This window comes from Pteropus alecto, unplaced genomic scaffold, assembly GCF_000325575.1.
Source record: "Pteropus alecto unplaced genomic scaffold, ASM32557v1 scaffold76, whole genome shotgun sequence".
Taxonomy (NCBI): Eukaryota; Metazoa; Chordata; class Mammalia; order Chiroptera; family Pteropodidae; genus Pteropus; species Pteropus alecto.
The window spans coordinates 2,297,529-2,322,340 of NW_006443138.1; the positions used below are offsets into that span (position 1 = coordinate 2,297,529).

Consider the following 24,812-nt stretch of genomic DNA (forward strand, 5'->3'; position numbering starts at 1 on the left):
CCTACAGGGACTCAGCTGACTGAGGCTTCACCAACCTGTAGCTGAAGTGTCTGAAACAGCCTCCTTGTTACTGTACAAGAGAAAGATGATGTCGGAAAGTCTTCTAGTGACAATTAAATGCTTCAGCCAGAAGTGACATTCGGCTTCTGCTCACAACATACTGGCCAGAACTAGTTACAGTGGCTCAGCCTTGCTGAGGAGGGAGAAGAGTATAAGCCTTCCCATGTGCCCAGACAAGAGGAGAATCAGAGAACGGTAAGCACTCGATGTCTCTACCACACACCACTTCCTCCTTCCCAATCAGTCCCCACAATCTGCTACTTTTACATCCAGAAAACCTCCAACGGTCCCCTCTTTTATTTTACCATCATACCTCACCTTCCTGTTTTTCTCCAATGCCTACCAGTTATTTTCCCAAAATAAAAATGGCATCATGTCATTCACAAAACCTGCTTACTAAATGTGTGTGTGTGTGTGTGTGTGTGTGTGTGGTGTCATTCACAATACCTGCTTACTAAATGTGTGTGTATGTGTGTGTTTATCCTTTGTTACTGCTCACTGCTTATGGTATAAAGTTCCTTATGAGATAACAAGAGCCTTCACAAGCTTTCAGCCCTATCCCTGGCCTGTCCACTTTTAAGTTCTGACACCTTCTGGAATATGTCTTACTCTGATTTTAATTGTAATGAGTCAGACCTTTGTGACTGCTCACTGCTTATGGTATAAAGTTTCTTATGAGATAACAAGAGCCTTCACAAGATTTCAGCCCTATCCCTGGCCTGTCCACTTTTCTTTTAAGTTCTGACACCTTCTGGAATGTCTTACTCTGATTTTAATTGTAATGAGTCAGAAATCCCAGAACAGAAGAAAAATTGGCTTAGGATTTCAGTGGCCCTTTATTTCTTGTCAAATGCAAGCAGTGTCTGCAGCCCTGTGGCTTAAGGCTGGGCCTTTGGGAGTTTTAGGGTCCTGCACTCCAGAACGAGCTCTGATCCCTTGGTGATTCTCAGTCGAGCAGGTCAGGGGAGGTTTTGGCACAGACTGCTGCAGAGTTTCTGCAGGACAAATCCAGGGCATCCCACCAGCAAACGAGGGTGATATGCCTCCTCATTATTGCCTTCCTTGTAGCAAAGGTTGTGGTCCATAGTGAACTCACCTTGGACCTCCAACCGTGACAAACTCCACAAGAGCTCACCTGAGAAGCAGGTAAGATTTCACTTCTCTTCCACTTCCTCTTCACTCCACGACATGTAAAAGTGCATGTCCCAGGAGAAGCCCAGCAGGGTTCCTAAATACAGAGGCTTCATTCGAATATTGTCCCTTTTACCATAAGGAAAGGCAGCACAGTCTTATAGGGAGGTTCCAGAGGCCATGCTTAGCATGACATAAAGAGCAGTCAAAATTTTATCAGCACCCCCTCTTTCCATAAGAAAGGAGAATCGTTCTATGTCTAGTGCCAGGTGGTTTAGGCTCCAGATGGGGATTTTTCTCTAAGGATCTTCTACAAATGTATACCTACAAATAAATAGCCACAAAGATTATTCTAAGTCCCCAAAATAGCCATTTTCGTTCTGCCATGCTTTTATTCACGCTACTGTCTCTTTCATATGCCTTCTCTAGCCAACAACCATTCCTCAAGGGATAGATCAATGTCAGCTTTGCTAACCCCCTTCCCAATTTCCCCAGAAAGAACTAAACCCCTGCCTGGCCCCCATTTGCTGGGTTCTCACTGCATTTCATCAATTCTTTTATCACACTGGCTCACTATATTATAGTTATGCACATAATATCTCCCCTGCTAATCTGTGAACCTCTTGAAGATAGAGAATGCTCTTTTTTTATTTTTTTAAGTTTCACAGCCTTATATTCAGTGGAGATTTAATAAATGTTAACTGACTAAAAATTTAATTAACTTAATGTTTTCTGCCAACCTAATTGAAATAGTCTGTCTTACTTGTACTCACAATGACTTATTAAAAATGGACACCACTGATCGTATATTACTTTAATAAACATAACTTTAACGATCAAATTGTTTATTTTATGAACATTACACAATTTAAACATCTCGCATTTTGGTTTTGGTGTCTATCCTCTAGCATACTCTGAAAAGCTTAAATGCTGTATGGAATAAAATGGAGATGGCTCACCCGTCAATTTTTAAGTACTTAATCAATTATATTTAAGGAATAAAATAATGACTTAGTTTCTTATAAAGCTGCAAAATTAGCTTTATAGATGAGGAAAATCACTGCTTTGAGATATGGTAAAAAAATTAGTATCTCAGGAAAGGATATGTAATTTAATAAAAAAACTCAAGAGCCTGTGTGTTTTGGTGAGAAAAAAATCAGTGGAGCACACCATTTTGAATGTTCGTATTTAAATCAGAATAACCCTACCATAGAAATGGAAGCTCAAGCAGTTTGGATATGAACAAAGATACTGAAAAGTAAAATAAATCAATCCTATAAGGGTATCAAAAAGCACATCAGGAAAGAGGCTGAGGTAGGCAGAGTTCCAACCACTCATCCTTAGCCACTTACCCCTGATGACCTACAAGGAATTATTGATGCTAGCAAGCCGCTGGTCACTAAACGTTTGAAATAAACATACCACTAGTTATTGTCCACTTTAGAAGAATGCAGTATAGTTCAATGCACAAAGCACCAATGCTGATTGACAGAACTATTCCCAACTCTGTGGACATATTTTAAGTAGCAAGTTTCCTGGTGTTTTTAAAACATAATTTGACTTACGTAAATTTTCAAAACCAAATCTCAAGCAAGGAACTGTGTGTCCTTTACTCTCAGGTCAGAGACACTAAGAGTAGAGTGATACAATTGCTACAGGGCCACATATAAGTACAAGGTATTGATCAGAAGTGCATCAAATACAGCTGCTTTCCACAGCAATTTAACTGCCAAAGTGGAGGACATTAGCTCTCCACCGAGTGACAGCACAAATCCGAGAACACCGAATGTCCTCGGGTCACCTACGGTCCGGCAATGAGAGGTGCTAAATTCAAAACTGGCTGTAATCTTCATTCCCTTTTTTCTGGAGCGGAAGGAAGTTTCAACCAATTTCACATTTTTCAACTTTTCACAGACTTGATTCGACATCCACGTGACTTTACAAATTATAATTTGGCTGTAGCTGAATCATGCCTCAAAAAAGGACATCCCCGAGTAGAACCAACTGGAACCAATTATGGTGGAATCATCACCACACTAATTTTACCTTTTCACTGATAAAAATTTGCAGCACTTCTCATTTTAGACAAATAGTTCAAATCATAACTTTTCCGGACTATACAGTAACTGTATCATTACTCTAAAAGAATTAGAGAGGGAAAGCCTAAAATGGTAGTCCCTTTTAAAATCTAAGATAGGCTGTTTATGTAAAAGCTGATTTTTATTTCGTTCTAGAAACAACGTTAGAATCTACGCTTGGTGCTCATCCCTCCAATGCAGTCAGGGAAGGGGAGGAAAGGCTGTCCTCCAGGCAAGAGACTTAGTTACCACCTCACCATCCTTGGCTTACTACGCTGTTAGATGTAGAAATTTGCATCATTAAATCAAATGTAATTAGATTTTTAATTCAATTCTACCTTTCACTGAAATGCATATTCAGCCTACATATCCTTCAGAGATTTTACTTAAGACAAAGAAAGTGAAAAAGCATTTTTATGAACTGAATACAGGTATCCTACTTAAAAGTCAGTAGAAATTAAGTAATCAGTGCACAACTTGTTATGCTACTTCCTCAGCACCTCACAGCTAGAAAGGACTGAGTCAATGCCCTAACTTTATAAAAACACCAACTGAGGACTAAAAAGTGAGCCAGCTTTTGCTGGAACCACAAGCTGGTTAGAAGAGCTGAGAAAACCTCACACTGCCTCGTGGAAGTACTAATCTTCTCCCAACATCATGCTGCTCCTTTGTCACTCTGTGTTCAAGTTTTAATCTTTTCATGAATTTATCTTCCCAGCAAGAGTCTAAGCCTCTTCAGGTTAAAACCTCTGCATCTTTTGCCCCTTAGCCCATGTGAAGTATACAGTAAATGTATGATAATGATACAAAGAAAAGTAAATAATTCAAGAGTTGCTATAATCCTAAATGCTCAGACTTGTTCTATAGGCCTAATTAGTGAATTCTGACCCCTATCACTTTTATTATTATCTGTTAAAGATGGATAACACTAACCCCCGCTCAATTGTAAGTCTTAAAAGGCCAAAACTTTGGAAAAGACGAAGCACTCTACATGTGGAACAAAGACCACAAGGAGTGTGCAAGAGTACCCTCCTGAATCAGTACTAACATTCATGCCAGAAATGGAAGCACTACATTTCACCATAACTTTTTAAAAGTAGTCTAAGTTTTTCTATCTATAAAAAGTTAAAAAATGAGATAGAAAGTGATGCTCTTTATCCTCTGTATGGTTCTCAAAATATGGTCTGGCAACCTCTGGAGGTCTCCAAGACCTTTTCAAGGGATACATGAGGTCAAAATGACTTTCAACATAATGCTATGGTGTTGCTTTCCTTTTTCACTCTCATTCTCTCATGAGTATTAGTGGAGTTTACTTGTGAGTGTGACAGTACGAGATTAAATGCAGAAGCAGGTAAGAATCCAGCTGTCTTCCATTAAGCCAGACACTTTAGAGAATTGCGAGAGTGTATAACGACACCACTCTTCTTACTAAATTGGTTTTTGTTTTGGAAAACATGGTTACTTTTCATTAAAAATATTTACGTACTTATTTTTTAATGAATCTATGATATCTTTTAAATTTCTCAGTTTTAATTTCCAATATGGCAAATATTTATGTACAGATGACACAGAAACTCTTCAGGTCAGCTTGAGAACCAATACCTATATAAGAGTAAAAATTAATAAAATTAAATATAGAATTTCTTTATCCTTATTGATTCATATCTACATGTATGTGATTCTTTTTATGTTTTTATTTCTGGACTCTCAATTCTATTGCATGTACACGATTTTAAGTAAGAAAATATTGGCTTGGGGTTGGACAGAGAGAGAAATGGGCCAATTACCTTAGGGGACTTTGAGTTTTTCTATCAAAAGCAAACTGCAAGCTTCAGCATAAAAAAATCCAGTCCATAAATGAACTAAATCATAGATTATGCCTAATTTAATAATGCTTTGTGCAAAGAGAAAGAATTAGTGAGCAGGTGCTTCATAAATATACAAAAAAAAAAAAAACCTACAAAGGAAAGAAAATGAGGTAGAAGGGGGGAAAAAGCTGAACAGGTAAAAGGGCAGAGAAAGAATTGATGATGTTCAGAAATTCCAATGGGTTTTTGAACTCAGTATCTATACACACAGACTTCCCATTGCTAGCCAATCATTCATAAATACCAAGAAATCTACTTTTTCCAGCAGGATCTGTTCTTACTGCTTACCTCCAGCTAAAAGCCAAAAAGCTAGATATATTCTGTGCCCTTGCCTCCCATTTCCCTGAAGGATAGTCTAGATGCAGAGAATACAAAGCCATGCCTCCAACATTTATTGAGCAGATGGATGTCTGAAAAAGTACTGTGATAACTGCTGGATTCCCAGAAATTGAGCACATAATTTGAAATCAGTCTAGAGAATAAAGGTTATCTTTCTTCCATTTGAAATTAAAAGACCTATATTGATTATGTCCCCATTATTTCAGGTATATATATATCTGAGCATCAATGTATATGGCTCTATGTACAGTATTGAAGGAATTAAAATGTATATAAGTAATACCCACACCCTCAAGATTACTGATTAAAAGTTAAATCAATTAAAAAGGAGATGCCACCAATTATCTAGCGAATGCATGATAGCCAGTAAGTACCTTTAGTTCTGGAGAATCATGGGCAGTTCTTCAGAGTAGGGTCTTAAATTAGTCCTTAAGGGTCATTTTTCTAAAACTCATTATTTAATCCTAAATATAAAAAAGAAACAATGTTTCTTAAATCAGTAATCCTGGCCCACTAATACACTACTTTGATAACACTACTTTAAAATAAAGTACATAAAGGACATCTTCTAAAAACAACTTTAATTGTTAACATTAATCTTTTCAAACTATTAAATAATGTCACTAGAAATACTGGACAAAGTTCAATCTGAACATTCTTCCCAGAAAAATCTTCACTTTTCAAATTAAAGTTTATCAAAGATTTATCCACAAGGATATTCTTCACAGGGCTGTTTTTAATAGTAAAAAATTGGTTACCATCAAGGGAAAAAAAATGTATGTTAAAACCATAAATGAAATAAAATGCAGGTATTAAAAATGACAGAGAACAATATGCATTTACATGGAAAAATAGTCACTCCATTTGAAGTGAAAAAACTACTAATCAGTATGTAGAATGATCTCATTTTGTAAATAAATACAAGTGTACTTAGAGATACACAAATTATCAATTGAAGCTAATTATGAGTGATAGAATTTAAGAATAATGTTTATGTTCTTCATAGTACTTATGAGAATCTGACAGTGCCTACAATGAACACACATCAATTCTGTAATGAGAAAAAAAAAGTATATCATTAAAAAAAATTAATTCTATGTTCCTGAGTAATCAATGCCTTCCTGAACCTTGACAGGTTAGTAAACACCTAAAGGTGTTCTAAAGTTCTTCTCACCCCCAGTCAGTGATTGATAGAAATTTTCACAAGGTAAACTTTTGCCTGAGTCCAAAATCTGCTAGGAAAAGGTAATATTCTCAGCATGAGCTTAATTAAATTTGTAGCTGACAAGGTCTCTTAGACAACTAGCAGCACTTTGTCAGCCAAGAAAACAAAACTATTAAAACATAGTTTTTCAACAGGAAAAGGACATTTGGGACTTTGAAGTGATGTGCTCAAGGAAGGTGTTACACTTTTGAATCCCAAACAAAATGATCCTGATAGGAATCTGAGCACACCTGGCTAAACACCCAGGAGTGAGGCCAAAGCCAAGCCTGTCTATGGGGTTTCAACTTGTGGTCCAGGCTCCTTAAGGATCTGGGAATGTAGCACTAGGAGACCTGAGTGATTTTAAGTATTGAAGGGGAAAAAAAGGATAATGAAAAATAGCTTTTTTTTATTGAGAAATTTAAATGAGTCACATGTTTACCGAAACAAAGGTTAATCCTTTGCTTTTAAAGGCTGAAATGTTAGTTCACTCACTACATCCACCCTTCCTTCTGAATAGATAGTATGTGTTTGGTTCAAATTTTTTTTTAAGGGGGCAACTTAATACTTATTTTGTAAAGCTTGCTGGACAAAATCTTTATAAGAGATCCATCCAAGAGAAATAAATTTAAAAATAAAATGGTCCATGATAGTGCGAAGGTTGGGAACCAGGACTGGAGCGAATTTACAGCCCCACTGGAGACCAATGCCACCCCGTGGCACCTCTGAGGCCGGCAAGGCAACAGACAGGGCTCCAGGTGGTATGTGAGGCAGGAAAGCATCGGCATGGCCAGGTGGCCTCTGTCAGTACTGACCTGATGACCTGGGGTACAGGAAGAGGAGGAGAGGCGGGGCTTCAACCATGGCACATGCAATTCCCATCTGAGCACCTAGATATTTTAAAAAAATAAACACCAGCTGCTATAGTCTGAGTTGCCAGTTCTTTTCTTCTTCCCATTTGCTGCTGCACTAAATCACCAACCCGGCTTGGACACCAGGTTCTAACAGGGCAGCATGGCCCCATTATGAATAAGCACAGGGAAGGGTGCCAAGAGGCCATCTAATCTGGCTCTCTAAACCCGCTACACGGGGTATAAGTGCTGTCCTAAAGGGCTCATAAAATTGCCTGATTTTTTTGAAACATATATTTTAGAATTCCATCTTGTAGGCTATTTATTTGCAAAAAACTATTGTAGCTATTTCCTCTTTTATATTAAGAAAAAAAAACCTCTTAATAGTTCTATATGAATACCAGTTTAGTTCGAATACCAGTTTGGTTCGCTCCCTCCCCTCACACCCTCTTATGGGTTATTCATATTCACTGTACCTTAAAATTTGCTTCTCAATAAACATTTATTTTCTTTTCTTTTTGCCAGCTGTGAATTCTAATGTGTCAGTGTTCACCTTTTCAAAAAGGCATAGAATAACTATTAGTACAACATAAAAGACTACTTAAATATAATCCACAGCATTTTTATTTTAAAAAAAAAATCAATTTATCACTTGAGATTTTTTTTCTTCCTAAAATTACATGAAAAAGGTAACATGGTAAAGGGGCACCATTTTTTAATAGCTTAAGTAACAAATTATTTTGGTCCTCTCAGCTTGGCAAATTGACTCTTTCTGCTCCACAGCCCTGTGATGACTAATTAATTATATCCAGCACAACTCTATTAGGCCTGACTTGCGCAAGTCACTGATGCACGTACTCCAAGACAGTCCCTGCAAAAGCTCACGACGCTAAAGAACAGCAAACCAATGCTACACTGGTGCTGCTAGTCTTGATGGCCTTAAATTTCCTTTGAAACTTGAAAAAACTTGATTCTGCTTAAGAATGTAGGTAACAGAACCTCCAAAGTATATTTTAAAAGGACTCTCATAAAAATTGACTCATGATTTGAACCCCATTGTTCAGAATTCCTAAGTATATTTCCTCATTTCTATGCAGCTATTAATAGTAAAACACATAATCTATTTATTAACTTTATAAAAACACCACCACAAAAAATGTACAGGTTGGTAATAATATTTACAGGGTTCTAAAAACATTAAAATATGAAAAAGACACTTTGCAGTTAGAAGGCCTAGACTGTTATATTTAGGAAATTCACATATACTAAGAAAGCCTGGTATAATCAACAAAGTCTATTATACTCAATAAAACAGTTGACCGTTGAACAATGTGAGGGTTAGCACAGTTGAAAATTCACATATAACTTCTGACTTCTCCAAAATTTAACTATACCAGTTGTCCCCTGGAATCCACGGGGGATTCGTTCCAGAACATCCCTCAGAAGCAGATACCAAAATCCAGATGTTCAAGTCCCTTACATAAAATGGTGTAGATCGATGCAAACAGTCGGCCCTCTGCAGCGACAGACTCCCAATTATGAATCAAAAATGGTACAGGCATTTATTGAAAAAGATCCACATAGAAATGGACCTGTGCAGTTCAAGCGTATGTTGTTCAAGGGTTAATTGTATTTTTAAAAGCTTTGAAAAGCATCTCTTTATCCGAAACTTGATGTGCTAATATGACCTTATCCAATTTATAGCCCCCTGGAGATTAGGCCTTATTAGTTTCTTTTTAAGTAACAAAATACATTACATTCTTTTCTGTGACATTTTGTTCACGGGGATAAATATGTTTTTATCAATGAATAATTTCACACAACGAATGGTCAGGTTCAATGATTCCCTAATAGTCACCAGGATCCTGGGACTGCGTAAGATTCTAAAGTAACTTAGGTTCTCTCTGAGCCTCATTTTCCTCTGTTATTAAAAATGGATAACAGATGCTTTCATTTAAGTGTACATGGCAGGGTCTTAATAATCATCCAGAGCTATACAGATGTAACTTGGTGGTATCATCATTCTCTCTTATAAGTAAGGAAGCATAAAATCTACACAGAGAGAATATACAGATAAGCATTTAAATTTTACAGCCATTTAGAGAAAACTAAGTCAGAAATAGTATAACAAAACACTACAGATTGACATTCCAGAAGACCCAACTGATCTGACCACACCGGAAAAAGGAATTAAGCAAGTATTTTGATTTCCCTAAACCTCCCAGTGGATAATATGTACTTTGAAAGTAAAGGAAAACACGGCACAATGATGTCTTCATTCATCATAAGCACTTTTCAGGCAACATATTCTGAAGTCTTTACTGAATGGAGCACTCCTACTAGTTGAAAAGGGGAGTGATTCAAGTCAAACAATTTCCTACTGATTTAATTACACAATTATACTTTCCAATTTGACCCCATGTAAAGCTCTCAGTTATGTGCATGCTAAATTATGGAAAGTGTACAGACTGAGTGAGCATTTGCAGGGTGCCAATGTTGTAAAAGTTAAATTTGGGGTCCCCTTCCTTACATGGATGAGGACTCAATTATTTGTGGTTTTCTCAACTGAGAATGTCAAAGGTACTCAAACCTAATTTTTATTTTACTGTGGAAAATAACTTAATAGCATAAAGCGAAGCCACTGGACTAAAAGAAACACTTAAAAATAACAAGAATGTACTGATAGACAGGCAAATGATTAAGCAAATAAAACAAAATATGCACTGTAGATTCTAAATGGTGGGCATATGGGTACTAAGTATATAATGGCTTCAACTTTTCTGCATGTTTGAAAATTTTCATAGTAAAGGGCTGGGGGGAAATAATCAAAGTTGTAATCATAATAAAGGAGACAGCAGGCCCCACTGGGAAAAACTCAGCCTGGAAGAAAACTGGTTCTTAGCCTAACCCCAGGAACTCAGAGTTTAAAACTGGAAGGGGCCTTGAGAATCCTTTGAGGCAGGTAAATACAAGGTTTCATGGCTTTTTGAAAAAATAGAAAAATTACAGCAATATCATAGCATTTTCAAAAGACAAAAATCTTTTTTGCTGACTTGTATGCCTCTACACTTCTGGTTTTAACATTGGTGACAATAGGTATGGATTTGGTTTTTTATATTCCGATTTAGCAGTTAAATCTGATCACCCTTAATATCTGATTTCTTCATCTTTTACCTTTGATGTGTAAGTCCTTGACCCGCCTTCAGTAAGAATTCTCCTACCTTTGATGTCTTCTCTTAGTAATTTTCCATCTACTGACTTCCTCACTCTGCTCATTGGCTGTAAATTCCCAGCCATCTTTGCTGTATTTGAGTTGAGTCTGATCTCTCTCTCATTACAACGCCCCTATTGCAATGGTCTTGAATAAAGTCTTTCTTATCATTTTAACAAGTGTCAGAATAATTTTTTCTTTACTCATACCTCTGTACAGGTACAGAGAACCTGGCAGCTAATGACGATGCTTGCTGGAAAGAATAGTTTGCTTCTCTAGAGTGGATTAGAGATTCTAAATACTGAGATTTATACTTGCTCATAAGCACAGAGACATTAACACACACACACACACCCCAGTGCTGGTCTCCATTAACCTTAATAGTCTATGATTTCATTTTAATTTTAAAGAGTGACATTAAAGGGAGAAAGATTATGCAATAAAATTTTCTTGAGAATGATTATTATATTATATTATGGACCCAGCATGGGACCAATGCCTAACTCATAACATAATGCAATGATTTTGCTGGTTGAATGAGAGAAGTAATGAAAACAAATGAATGATGTTTATTTCTTTAAAGATAACAGCATAAATTCAAGAGGAAATAAATATCAATCCTTTGTTCAAATTAGGCAAATCAGAGAAAACTATAAAGGCGTTTGAGTTTTTAATTTCTACCAAACATCAATAATTAACGATAAGTTCCTTTAAAATAATGTCTCCTTCCTTCTTAAACTCTTCTAAAAAAAAAAAAGAAGAAGAAGACGAGGAAAGAATACTTCCAAATTCATTTAATGAAGTCAGCATTATCCGGATACAAAAACCAGACAAGGACACAAGAAGAAAACTACAGACCACCATCCCTGATGAAAATACATGCAAAACTCAAGAAAATATTAGCTAACTAAATTCAACGATACGTTACAAGAATCATATACCATGATTAAGTAGGATTTATTCCAAGGATGCAAAGGTGGTTCAACATACACAAATCAATGTGATATACCACATCAATGAAGGATAAAAATTATGTAATCATCTTAATATATGCAGAAAAAGCATTTGACAAAATTCAACATCCATTATTGATAAAAATTTTCAACAAAGTGGTACAGAGGAAATGTACCTCAACATAATAAAGGCCTTATATGTCAAGCCCACAGCTAACATCATACTCACTGGTAAAAAGGTAAAAGCTTTTCCTCTAAGATGAAGGAACAAAATAAGTATACCTAACTCTCTGAACTTTTATTCAACATAATACTGAAAGAACTGGCCAGAGCAATTAGGTAAGAAAAAGAAATAAAAGGCATCCCAATCAGAAAGGAAGATGTAAAAATGATCACTATTTGCAGATGACATGGTATGTATATCACAAACCCTAAAGACGCCATGAAAACTGTTAGAAATAATAAATTCAGTAAAGTTGCAGGATATAAAATAGATATACAAAAATTAGTTGTGTTTCTATACTCTAATAATGAACTATCATAAAGAGAAATTAAACAGGAAATAATTTAACCAAGTAAGTGAAAGACCTATACACTGAAAACTATGAAACACTGCTGAAAGAAATTGAAGACACAAATAAATAAAAGATATTCCATGCTCATAAAGCGAAAAAATGTTGTTAATGTGTCCATACTACCCAAAATGATACACAGATTCAATGAAATTCCTATCAAAATTCCAATAGTGTTTTTCACAGATGTAGAATAAACAATCCTAAAATTTGTATGGAACTACAAAGACCTCTAATAGCCAATCTTGAGATAAAAGAACAAAGCTGGAGGCATCACATTTCCTGATTTCAAATTATATTACAAAGCTATAGTAATTAAAAGTTATTGGCACAAAAACAAACATACTGATCAATGGAACAGAATAGAGAACCCAGAAATAAACCCACATATATATATTGTTAATTAATTTACAGCAAAGAAGCCAAGAATATACACTGGGGAAAGGTCAATTTCTTCAAGAAGCGGTATTGGGAAAACTGAACAGCCACATGCAAGAATGAAATTGGACCACTATCTAACACCATATACAAAAATTAACTTGAAATAAAGAGTTTAACATGAGACCTCAAACCATAAAATTCCTAGAAGAAAACATAAGCGGTAAGCTCCTTGACATTAGTCTTAGAGATGATTTTTTGGATTTGTCACCAAAGGAAAGGCAACAAAAGCAAAAATAAACAAGTGGGACTGCATCAAATAAAAAAGCCCCTGCACAACAAAAGAAACTCTTAACAAAATGAAAAGGCAACATACTAAAAAGAAGAGAATATCTGCAAATTATGTATCTGATAAGAGGTTGATATCCAAAATATAAAAGAACCCATACAATTCAAAAGCAAAAAGACGATCTGATTTTTAAAACAGGCAAGAATATGGACATTTTTCCAAAGAAGACATACAGACACCCAACAGGTACATAAAAAAGGTGCTCCACATCACCAATAATCAGGAAAATGCAACTGCAAACCACAATGAGATATCACTTCACACCTGGTAGAATAGCTATTAAAAAGACAAGAGGTAATAAGTACTGGTGAGAATGTGGAAAAAGGGAAACCGTTGTGCACTGTTGGTGGAGATGTAAATTGGTGCAGCAACTATGAAAAACCATATTGGAGGCTTTTCGAAAAATTAAAAATAGTACTACCACATAATCCAGCAATTCCACGTCTAGGTATTTAGCCAAAGAAAATGAAAACATTGAATCAAAAAGACATCTGCATCCCTGTTTTCAATGCAACATTATTTACAATAGCCAAGATATGGAAACAGCCTAAGTATCCATTGACGGATGAATGGATAAAGAAAATGTGGTATGTATGTTTATTATGTATAATAAATTATTATTCAACCATAAAAAAGAAGGATATCCTGCCACTTGGGATAACATGGATGGACCTTGAGGGCATTATGCTAAGTGAAAAAAGTCAGAGAAAGACAAATACCATCCTAAAAAACAACAAAACCAAACTCATGCAGAGAACAGATTGCTGGTTATGGGGAAAGGGAGGATGTGGAGGTGGAGGCAAAAATGGGTGAAGGGCGTCAAAAGGTATAAACTTCCAGTTATAAGATAAATATGTCTTGGGGATATTTTGTATAGCATGGTGACTACAGTTAAGAATCCTAAATTGCATATTTGAAAGCTGCTCAGAGTAAATCTTAAAAGTGTCATCATAAGAAAAAAAATTTGTAACTATATATGGTGATGGGTATTAACTAGACTTATTATGGTAATTATTTCACAATATATGTATATATAGAATCATGTTGTATATCTGAAACTAATTTATATATCGATTATATCTCTAAAAATTCTCTTCAATAATATATTTTTAGAAAACAATTCTAGTATGCAGTATTAAGTTATCGATTGGTATTGCTGTAAAGATAATATGTGGTAAGGCAATATGAGAGATGACGTCTCCCTAACTGTGGCTAAAACACAGGATAATAAACACAAACCTTGAGAATGGTTAAATTCTGTCTCAAACTCCACTAGTATTTGAAGGAAGTTGATGTATTTTCCTAAGAAAAAGGACAGCCCAGGAACTCCACCCTAGAAGGGGTAACTTTCTTAAAATGTTAAATTTGAAAAATGGAGGAGAGCTTAGCTACCCGCTTTGAAATAGGAAAATTAATACCTTCTTCAGGTTACCAGAAAAGTATGAGAAATATTTTAGACTACTTTGGACTTTCGAGTCATCTGCAAATAAGGGCTATGGAGAACTCTGTGAAATAAAACAGCCCCTAACACACACATTTCTTTTTAATCCTTACACAACAAGAAGTAGAGAACTTGGAGGTTCTTCAGTTGCAAAAGTCAAACAGGAAGTACCCAAACAGGAGCTCTGCTAAGCAGTGTAAGAAGGGCGGCTGGGTCAGAGATTAGAAGGAAAAAAGAAAGACCAGGGAATTTCTGAGCTTTGAGGTAAGAGAAAACTACTAGTTGCTCTGTCAACACCACTGCACAGGCAAGTAATGCAATTTATTGGTAACTGCTAATTACTGCCAATGACCGGAGAGACAAAACAGCCTATAGATTCCAAAACAAATCCAAATATTTATGGGCTGTTTGCAGGATTTAAATAATGTAATTTCATCCAAAATTTCACAATTTGAACTTTGTGAGACACAAAGAACTTATGTAATGCATTTAACAGAAACTCTCAAGGTAACTTTTGTTGGTATCCATGTCCAGGAATCTTTTATAAGAAAGGTACTAGGAAAGAAAAAAAAAATTGCATAGTTATAGCTATAACCTAAGTAAAATTAACCTATAATTATCACTTATTTTTTCTGTACAAGCAAAGAAATTTATTACTGATTAAAAACGTGAATACGATCCTTTCACATACAGAGCACTACACATTCTTTGGCATTCTCTACTGCTACAGTTTCAAGCACAAACACCATATCCACTTGTACCTCTAAATCCAACTAACCATCAACAAGAGAAAGGTTAGGCAAACAGGTCAAGAAGAAAAAAAGTCAAAATGGGCTCCTAAACCATGAAAAACTGAACCAACTTCCAGGTCCCTGAAGCACAGAGACTACTTGGTGGTATTTAAATTTGTGGAGAGAGAAAGGAAGTACCTGACCAGTCAGGTCTCGGTCAGACTGTGGCTTCCCATGGGCTCTCTCTGAGCAGATCAAATAGGCTGTCAGTGATCTCAAAGCCAAAAAAAAAATAAAACCTGCTGATGCAAGTTTTTGGAAAGATTCTAGCTCTGTGATGTTATCTGTAACTGCAGTGCTTTACAGAGCTTTACAACCAACCTAGCATATAGCCCTTAATCAAGCGGCTAACCTTTTCAGCCACAATAGGAAGCTTTCTGAGGAGCCAGGAAATTCCACCCAGTCTAATGCCAGTAAACACTGATATAATAAATGAAGGTCTTCAGTTTCTGGATCTCCAAATCTCACAGGGACTGCTTAAGCTAATTCCCTTGTACTATAACCTAGAGTGCCTCTTCTTGAAAGGGATTACCAATAAGTGGCAAACGATATCTATTTCTCAATTTTTCTACCATCCAAAAGGTCATCAACACTAACCAGAGCTCAACTCACCTCTAATGCCTCACTCACTCACCAAGTGATGCCAATTCTTCAACCCCAGAAAAGCTTAGAAAGTAGCTCACTTTCTAGAAAGGTAAGCAAACCACTGCTAACTCAAGCCTTGACTCATTAGCATCTCTCTTATCCCCACTCTGAGCAATAATCTTTCTACCAATCCTCAAGCACCTTCTAGAACAAAGATAATTCCTCCTCCAAGTACATCCTGTAGCAAAGGGTAATGTTACTGGTAGCAGCCTCTGACCATAGTCACAGTTCTTACTTGTCTATCTCTCCCCTTCCTTATTTCAGCCATTTTGATCATTCAAGATATATTTTTGCAGGAAGATAAATTATAGTTTAAGGTTTGAGGAAGTGGTACAGTACAACTTCTAACAGAGAGGCGGTAAGATGATGTTAGTGGTTAATCATGAGTACAGATGGATGCACCATAATTTCATACACTGTAAGGAGACAGTTTGTTGTTATGGCCTCCAGAGTCAGACTGCTTGGGTTCAAATACAGGCTCTGTAAAGGTAGTATGACTCTGGGGAAGTTGCTTAACTATTCCTTGCCTTTGTATCTTCATCTATAAAATGCAAATGTTAGTGCCTCCCTTATTGGGTTGGGAGAATTAAATGATTATGATACAAACTTGGAAGCAGTGTAAGCATTAAACAGTACGCACTATGTTACTAGCTATTATTAGCACGATGTATACATTTTGAAAGAATGAGGTAATTCTATATGTATTGACTTGGAATAAAGTCCATGACACAGTGTTCTGTGAAAACATTAGAGAATAACATGCTTAGTATGAGTCTATTTGGGGAAGGAAAAAAAGGCGTGACATATATTTATAGGTGCATCCAAAGAGGTCTAGAAAGGCACACATACTAAACATTCAACTGTCATCGCCCTTAGGGAGTGAGGGGTTAGGGGAAGGAGCTTACATTTGTAAACAGGTCTTAGCTTGAATTAACAAATATGTACTACTTTTATAACTACTTTAAAAATTAAACATTTTACAGTGAGCTCACCTTCAAGTTGAACATCTCTCATGTCCTGATCTAGGAAAAGATAAGCTTCTTAGAGATAAGGAAACTGAGGCCCAGCTAGGAGAAAGTAGAGCCCTCTGGGTACTGTCTCCTGCGTATCTCATCTCTGATTATCTTACTCTTTTCAACCCTTGGCACATCATGTGCCTGCCACAGGATCTAAACATTCTGAAACTGGTGGTGTTTTTCCCCTTTTCTTCCTGCTTATCTGAGGTACTGCTTTTAATAGTGCCCAAGAAGCTTCCCCATTCCGTGTTTTAACATCCTCCTTCCTACCTCTCATAACTTTCTCATCATTTCCTGCTTGTCTTTTCTGCCCCTCGAACAGGTGCGTTTGCCCTGGAGAATCCATTCGAGCGACAATCGGGCTCCACACATTCAGGTTTGGGGCAGAGACAGGGGCCACATCCACATAATTGCAGGATGGAGTATGCCTCTACATTGCTTTTTGTCTTGAAAAGGGTTCAAATGACTTTTAAACATTTTTTTCTTATTTCAGTCAAGAAACAGTGCTTGATATGTTTTGGCAGACACTTTTTTCCTCCTTTATGTCTTTCCTTATTACAAAGGTGTTTATTTTTGCTTTAGCTTTCTCCGGGAAGTTACAAAGCTGTTTTGTAACTCCCCACCCCCAATGATCCCTACCATGCTTATCCTTTATTATATGTTGGCATTGTTTTAGCACCCATCACTTGCACTTCTCACATCATTATCTTTTATACTCCAGCCATCTATTTCCATTTATACACATTTTCTATTTCAGCCCGTGGAGAAACGGTTATATGATTAAAAGAGAAGGAAAAGAATTCGATATTCCAGCCAGAGCATCTTCCAGGCCACCTCTCGCATCGGAACCCGGAGCGTCGAGAATCATACCCGCCGGGGGGTATCCGGGCCACCAGAAAAGGGTCAGCATCAAAAGAAAAGGGGGGAGGAAAGCAAGCATCGGGAGAGCTGATTGGTTACTGAATGAACCAATCAGCTGGCGAAGCTTGCACGGGTAGGGGAGGGCCAAGATTACAGAGCAGACTGAGTTAAAGGAAAAGGGGCAGGTGGGCCAGGCATCAGGGTTTTACGTGCACTTTTGCACCCACCGAGTCACTATTAACCTCAGAACTCCGGTCTCTTATATGACACTTTCTGAGTTTCCCAGTTTCATAATGCTGAATAGGGGGAGAAACATTATTTAACCTACCATTCATGAGATGGTCATCAATAGTCAATGGAGAAGTAGCCGTAGAGTGGGACAGAGGCCATTAAAATCCTCCCTCTCTCCTTTCTGAGTTCTACTCCAGGTCGTCAACCTAACTTATTCGGTTCTTGAAATAGTAAATCACTCAAACGCTCACTTAATCGCCAAAGCTGATTACCAAAACGCTATCATTAAACACCCGGAATAAGTTTACCCCTGCCCAAGGACTCAGAGAGACAGTATTGGCATTTAACGAACGCGCAGGGTTTTACTACTACCTGCTAAAGGAGAAGAGAATGAGCTCTTCGGCTAAAGTGCGAGAAACATACCTTCTGAAATGTGCACCACGCAAGCCAACGCGACCGCCTCCAGGTCTCGGACACCGCCCCTCCCGCTCCCCTGCCCCCACTCCTACCCCCGGGCAGGGACCGCTCCTTCAGGTTCTACCCCACAAACTTCAGGCACAGGCACAAAGATTTGGGGAGGGGGAGGGGTGGGCGCACAGATACCAGATTTCCCTTCTGTGTTTCAAACTTCAGCAGAACTGTTCTACGCACTTTCTTCCAAGTGTCAGAGCTCCAGAACCACAGACCCGTCCAACCTTAGCTTTCCCACGGTCCTGCACCCACCCATACCTGGGCTAGAGACGCCGCGTCCGTGGGGTTGGGGGAAGGGGGAGTGGGAGAAGACAGAAAGGGCCAGTGTAAGTTAAGAGGTACCCGCCGAGGCCTGGACGCTGGCGGCCTGAGAGCCCTGAAGCCGAGGAACAAGGAGAGAGGAGGGCTGGACCCGTGCGGGAAAGGGCCGCGAGGCGAGCGGGGGCGCCGCCGGTGTTGCTGCACTCACTCTGCGTAGCCAGTGGCCCAGGGCAGCCGCCGGGTCTCCTTGAGGATGAGAATGGGGCGAGCGATGTGGTCGGCGCTGCACTCCACCTCGTCCTGAGACAGCCCCAGGAACTCGGGTCGCCCGTAGGGGAAACGCAGGGGCAGGTCCGAGCCTCCGCAACCGCCGCCGCCGTGCTCGGAGCCGGAGCTGCCAGCCATGATGCCGCCCATGAAATTGGCCACGGCAGATTTCACTCGAGTGAGCATATTACTCCGGCGCCCTGCAGCAGCGTTGCGAGCAGGAGGCGGCGGCGGGGGCACCGGTGGGCGCAGCGCGGGGCATGCAGGCTGCGGCGGGCGCCGGGCGCACGAGCAGCCGGGCTGCTGGGACGCGCCCCGCGGCTCCCGGAGCCTAGTGCTGCAGGGGGCCGAGCCCCGGCCTCCCGTGCTCGGTGCCGCCGCCGCCTTCCCCCGCTACACTTCCGCAACGGGGAGGCATGGAGGAGGTCGGCCGGACAGGGGGAGACGCTGCGCGCTCCGGGAGCCGCAGCTGCAGCAGATCCCTTCCCGCCCGCTGCGCTGGACTCCTGCGTGAGCGGAACTGAGACCACCAGGCGAGCCCGCGGAGCCCGCGCGGCTGCTGCCACGGCTACTGCCGCCGTCGAGTCATGTGATAATCAGGCTGCAAGGGCTCTAGCTGCTGCTGTGGCCAGTGCTCAGCCCCTCCCCTGCCGGCTCAAGCAAGGCTCGCACCAGAATCGTGACCTCCTGGGGGAGGGGGAGCCAGGCCGGGTCGGTACCTGGCGCAGGGGATGGGGGCGCTGTGAGCTGGAGTCCGTACAGGTGCTAGGGGACGTCACGTGGAGCCACGCAACCGGGAAAAGCCAGTTGAGGAATCCTCTCTCGGAGGAATGCACCCTACGCCTTTGGGAAAGGAAACTTGATGAGCCCGATGGGCAAGAGGAGACAGGTGGAATCCTGGTCAAAGACAGGCTCCAAGTCCTGCAGTGTAAATGAAGAACACCTGGTGTACAGACTTTTCAGAGCTTTTAAAAAAAACCTACAGTGGTTGCACAAGAATCATTAAAGTTTTTCCCTAGACATTTATAGAATTACTATTCATTTTCTTTCATTATTACCACACTCATCATTATCTGTGAAGCAAACCCTCTTTCAAACCCAGAATGAGCTTAATGGCGAAGAAAACAAAAGAGCTCTAAGAAATCAGAAGCAAGAACTGTTTTATCTAATACGTCACTGCTTAATAAATTTAAACAAGCGTTTTCCTCCAACATAGCAACAAAAATATCTCTTCAAAGCTGACCCTATTTACCATTGAGACACTTAATGTAGCCTTTTCTTACTTCGAAATGTTGTTACGAAATTATCTAAGGGCCCTTTAAAACTGAAGTAATTTAAATAGAACATAGAAACTCAAATGCTAAAGTAATATGAATAAATGTTTGCAATGATACAATTTTTTGGTGTTCTTGTATTAAAACAAAAATGTTTGTAAAAAAAAAAGCGATGAATGTTCTTCATTAAGGGTAATTATTTGTTAAGTATTGCCTTAATTTTTTTTTTTCTTTTTGCAAGGGAGCTGTATCCTGTTCGTGTTTACTTATTCTGTATCCTGTTTCTATGTTTACCTATCGTTTCATTTGCCAGGATTCTGTATTACTTGTGGAGTTACACACTGACGGCTCACTTGGAGTTCAAGAGGAAATACAGGCTGTCCTTCTCAGGGGGTGGGAAAGAGGAAAGCCGCCCACGTGTTGGAGGGGAGAGGAATTGGAATCCTTGCTCTTAGGGGATGCTTTGATGAACATCATTGATCCCTTTTTATCAGTATCTATACTATTTTGGGGGGCATTTTTCTGTTTGCCTTTTTCATGAATAGGTACTCGGGTTTACTATATACCAAATAATTATGTTAAAAAAAATTTTCAACCTTTAGTGAAATAGCATTCCTGTCAATAAGTTCTTATATTACTTTTACCAGAACGGAAATGTAATTTTAGCTTGGCCCCTTTCTCCAATTTTAAAATTTGGGACAGGATTCTAAATGATACAAAATCTAAATGAGCAAAAACGGTCTTCTCAACTTTTGTTTTGTTAAACTGTAAAGTCCTTCCAATGGGAAATCTCTATGTAATGGCTAAACATCCAACCAAACACTTGCTCTGGTTTCCGTTGAGTCTCATATGCACTTAGAGTCCCTTTCCTAAGCTTTCCTTGTAGAATAATTACCTTTTAACCATGTCCTCTGGATACCTCAGTAACTAACCTCTATTGAGATGAATTTAATATGTTCTTCCCTTCATTTCACTTATGGCAGGCTTTAATATTTACTAGAAATGGGATTTTAAAAAATTTCCTGTCTGATTTATTTTCAATTTAAAGGCAGTACCTGATTATGGTCAATAAATAAATAAAATCTAATAGCACAGAACTGTAAATGAGAAAGTAAAAGACTCCAAAACATTTCCCCAGGGAACTGCCACTGTTAATATTTTTCTGTAGGTTTCCACATTTTTTCTCAAATAGGATATTGGGCATAATTAAGTTCGGTAATATTATCCAGATTTGTGAACCAGTGCTTTGTAAGAAGTAATTCTACTGTTGCTCTGTGAACTAATTATTATCTGTTATGAGAAAATGTTGGTATATCTTTAGCTTTGCACAGCAAACTTTGTTCTACCAACAGTGGGTAAACAGGAATTACATGACTGTCCTCCTTTGAATGTTTCTAGGGTATAAGTGTTCACAGCTAACTAATAAATCTTTTATTTTTATACCCACCTCTAACGTCAGTGTCTCATCCCAGGACTTTCCAAAGAAATATTTTCTATGAAATTTATTCCTCAACTATGTCATTCATGAAGATCAGTACTTCAGAGGGGGAGGTAATCCTGATTAAAATGGGGCAGTCATCCCTGACAGGGCAGCCCCTGAAAAAAGTGCCTTTCATGTCTATTATGGATGCAAATTTGGGAATATCTGCTTCCAGTTTTAGGATTAGTGCTTCCTTAAATTCAAATGGACTACTAATCAGAAATGGAGAGGCCCTCAATGTGTTTGTTACATACCATTTGTATGCCCCAGTCATCAATAGGTACACTTCATTTTTGTCTCTTTGTGTTCTCTTCCTCCCTGGAAAATGTGGGTTTGAAGACTTTAGTAGAAAATTAATTTACAGGTTAGATACATGAATGTATCTAAGTCTGGATGTTCTTCATATAAACTTATCTCATTTCTGAAGCTATAATACTATGGTTTTGACTATTCAATGACTATGCTATTAATACTCTATTTAAAAAAAAGGTCCGGATGACAAAACATCATGGATTCCCAGCCCCCAAATATTTATTAATTACAAAAGGAAAAGCAATAACTTACAGTGGAAAAACCTGGCAGACATCACCGAAAACAAGTGACTAAAATTAACATCCCAGTAGTGAGGAATAGTAACATTCAGAATCCCCTGACATCATGCATTGAAAAGGGCACATCCCTTCAGTGATATTCTTCCCTAAATCCCTAGTTTAATCAAGAGAAAACATGAGTCAAAAACAAATGGAGGATATTTTACAAAATACCTGACCAGGCATGTTCAAAAGCATCAAGGTCTCGAAAGACAGTAGGAAAATCTGAGGAACTGTCACACTGGGGGCAAAAAAGACACAAACTACTAAAATGCTGTACCAATGTTAATTTTTTAGTTTTGAAATCAGCATTTGGGGAAGCTCGATGAAGGATATGAAGGAACAAAATATTTTTTTAAAAATCCAGGTCATTTTTGGTTCCAGTAGATAGCAAATTCTCATTTGGAAGTCAAGCCAGGAGAAAGATGAATAATGCCTTTCCAGGACTCATCCCTCTCACAGCTGCAGATTCATGCCTTCATTATGGTGCTAATCTCCTTGTTTTGTAACTAGCAGTTTCCTATATCCTCCCATTAGACAGTGAAATCCTAAGGCAAGAACATTCTTATCTTTGTATTTTCAGCACCTAGCCTAATGCTTAATGAGTAATAGAGTTCAGTGCTAAATTAATTCTTAAAAATTCCATTCAGAGAAAAAACAATATAAATTATTTGAATGACCAAACCTGTTATATTTATACCCTCTGTTTTCTTTAAAATCCTTCTCACCCTTAAACCTTAAGATCTGTCTTACCTATAAGCAGAACTTCCTTAACCTGTGACATCTAATAAGACAAGGCTTAGCTAACTGCAGTCAATATTCGGATTGGTAATAATATGGGTATCATGTGGGTCTCTGCTTCACACCATACCATTAATCTGATGCACATCATAACCAGGATATGACATTAAAATAGCTAACTAACTTGTTTTTGCTTCAGAAATAGTTTAGATTCTGTTTTCACATATAGTAATGTACTGGCTGAAAAATCCCTGATTCATTGCAAAGAAATTATGTATTTCTCCACAGTAAACAAAACTATTTGTTTATAAAGAACTTCTTTAAGAGCCAAGAGATTTGCAACTAATTTTTCAGTACAGAGTTATAGAGCATTAGCATATTTTACATCCATTAAATTATAAAATTCCCTAAATTATAAATACTTCATTTTGGAATGACTGGCACATTCAACCAATGGATTATACCTATGACTTTCCCACTGACCACCTTCTGTAGGCTATTCTATCCTGTGCCCACATTGTCTTGGCCTGAAACCACTGCTTTGTAACTGAGATAGGAATTGTATAAACTTGAATCTCTTACATATAATTCCTGGTCCCATGTTACCTACTTTAGATTAGAATTTGAAATGTGCTGAATATCAGAATACTTACGTATAAAAAGGGAAAAAAAACCAATCATTACAATTTCATAGGGTAGTTGCAAAGATCATCAAGATAATAGTTGTAAATGTGATAAAACTAACAGCCCAGAATTATCACTCTTCTCTAGTTAAATCTATTTTTTCCTTAGGGACTAATTTTTAATATTAAAATTTTAAACCATTTTCTTTTTCTATTCTTCACTAGAACAATAAAAATAGCAATACCTACCTCATAAGATTATTTTGATGATTAAATGGAATAACATGACTATTACTAGTATTCTAACTGGTACAGAATGTGTGGTTAATAAATATGTAATACATATTATAATACTGACAGCACCTGCACTGTGAGGGAAGGAGGGTTTACATACATTGCTCCAATGCTCTTAACCAACACTACAAGTGAAACTTTGTTTCTAATGCTCTTAATCAACACTACCAATTTATTACCGAGGAAAGGGAAGTCAGAAGAAGGTAAATGACTTGCTCAAGGGCACACAGCTAGTAATGAAGCAGTCCCCACTCCCACTAGGGGCTTTTTAAAATATCCCATCAGAAAGAAAGTTTACATTACAAAAGGGTTTTTTCTACCTTTTCCAAGTAAAGAGCTATTTTAATTATCTTGAAGATATTGTAAATTTTCTATGGATTTGGAAATAGCCTGAGGATATTTTCTATGGATTTGGAAACAGTTCCTTAGCAACCTTAGAGTATGTACAATAATGTCATTTGGAAATTGTTCGAAATTCCAAACAAATTACTTCCCAGTAAGGTTTTCAGATAGAACTTATTCTAAGTTGGGAGCTGCCTGGGTCATACTAAATTTGCGTGAAAATTCTAAATTCTATTTAACTGAAAATATTTTCATGCCTTGCCATGTTAACTTCTCTTTTTAAATATGATTTATCCCTCACACTTGCTTGCCATTTAAAATTTTCTGCTATCAAGTTTATTTTATATTTTATATTTTATTTATTTTTTTAATGCCTACAGCACCTGGTATTCCTAGGTGATCTCCCATCCAAGTACTAACCAGGCCCAACCCTGCTTAGCTTCAAAGATCAGACAAGATCAGGCACAGTCAGGGTGGCATGGCCATAGAC

At 38.1% G+C, this 24,812-nt stretch overlaps 1 protein-coding gene, 1 long non-coding RNA gene and 1 pseudogene across 4 annotated transcripts in view; all 3 read right to left on the reverse strand.

The window, feature by feature from the left end:
* PPM1H (protein phosphatase, Mg2+/Mn2+ dependent 1H) overlaps positions 1 to 19,601 on the reverse strand; it is a 257,658-nt gene extending 238,057 nt beyond the window's left edge. The window contains exon 1 of one of the 3 annotated variants that reach the window (XM_015598468.2): positions 18,920 to 19,598. In XM_015598468.2, coding sequence (XP_015453954.1) covers positions 18,920 to 19,164 — 245 coding nt within the window. In that variant the 5' untranslated portion in view covers positions 19,165 to 19,598. Of the gene's footprint in view, positions 1 to 18,919 lie in introns of all 3 variants that reach the window. The other 2 variants (XM_015598464.2, XM_015598465.2) reach the window with 2 other exon arrangements.
* On the reverse strand, positions 2,855 to 11,804 carry LOC112472280. The gene is made up of 3 exons (XR_003043606.1): positions 7,496 to 11,804; positions 5,851 to 5,940; positions 2,855 to 4,871 (listed from the first exon to the last, which is right to left on the reverse strand). It is a non-coding gene; the product is annotated as an uncharacterized LOC112472280 (long non-coding RNA).
* Positions 19,602 to 24,693: 5,092 nt separating the features above from the next.
* On the reverse strand, positions 24,694 to 24,812 carry LOC112472560 (annotated as a pseudogene).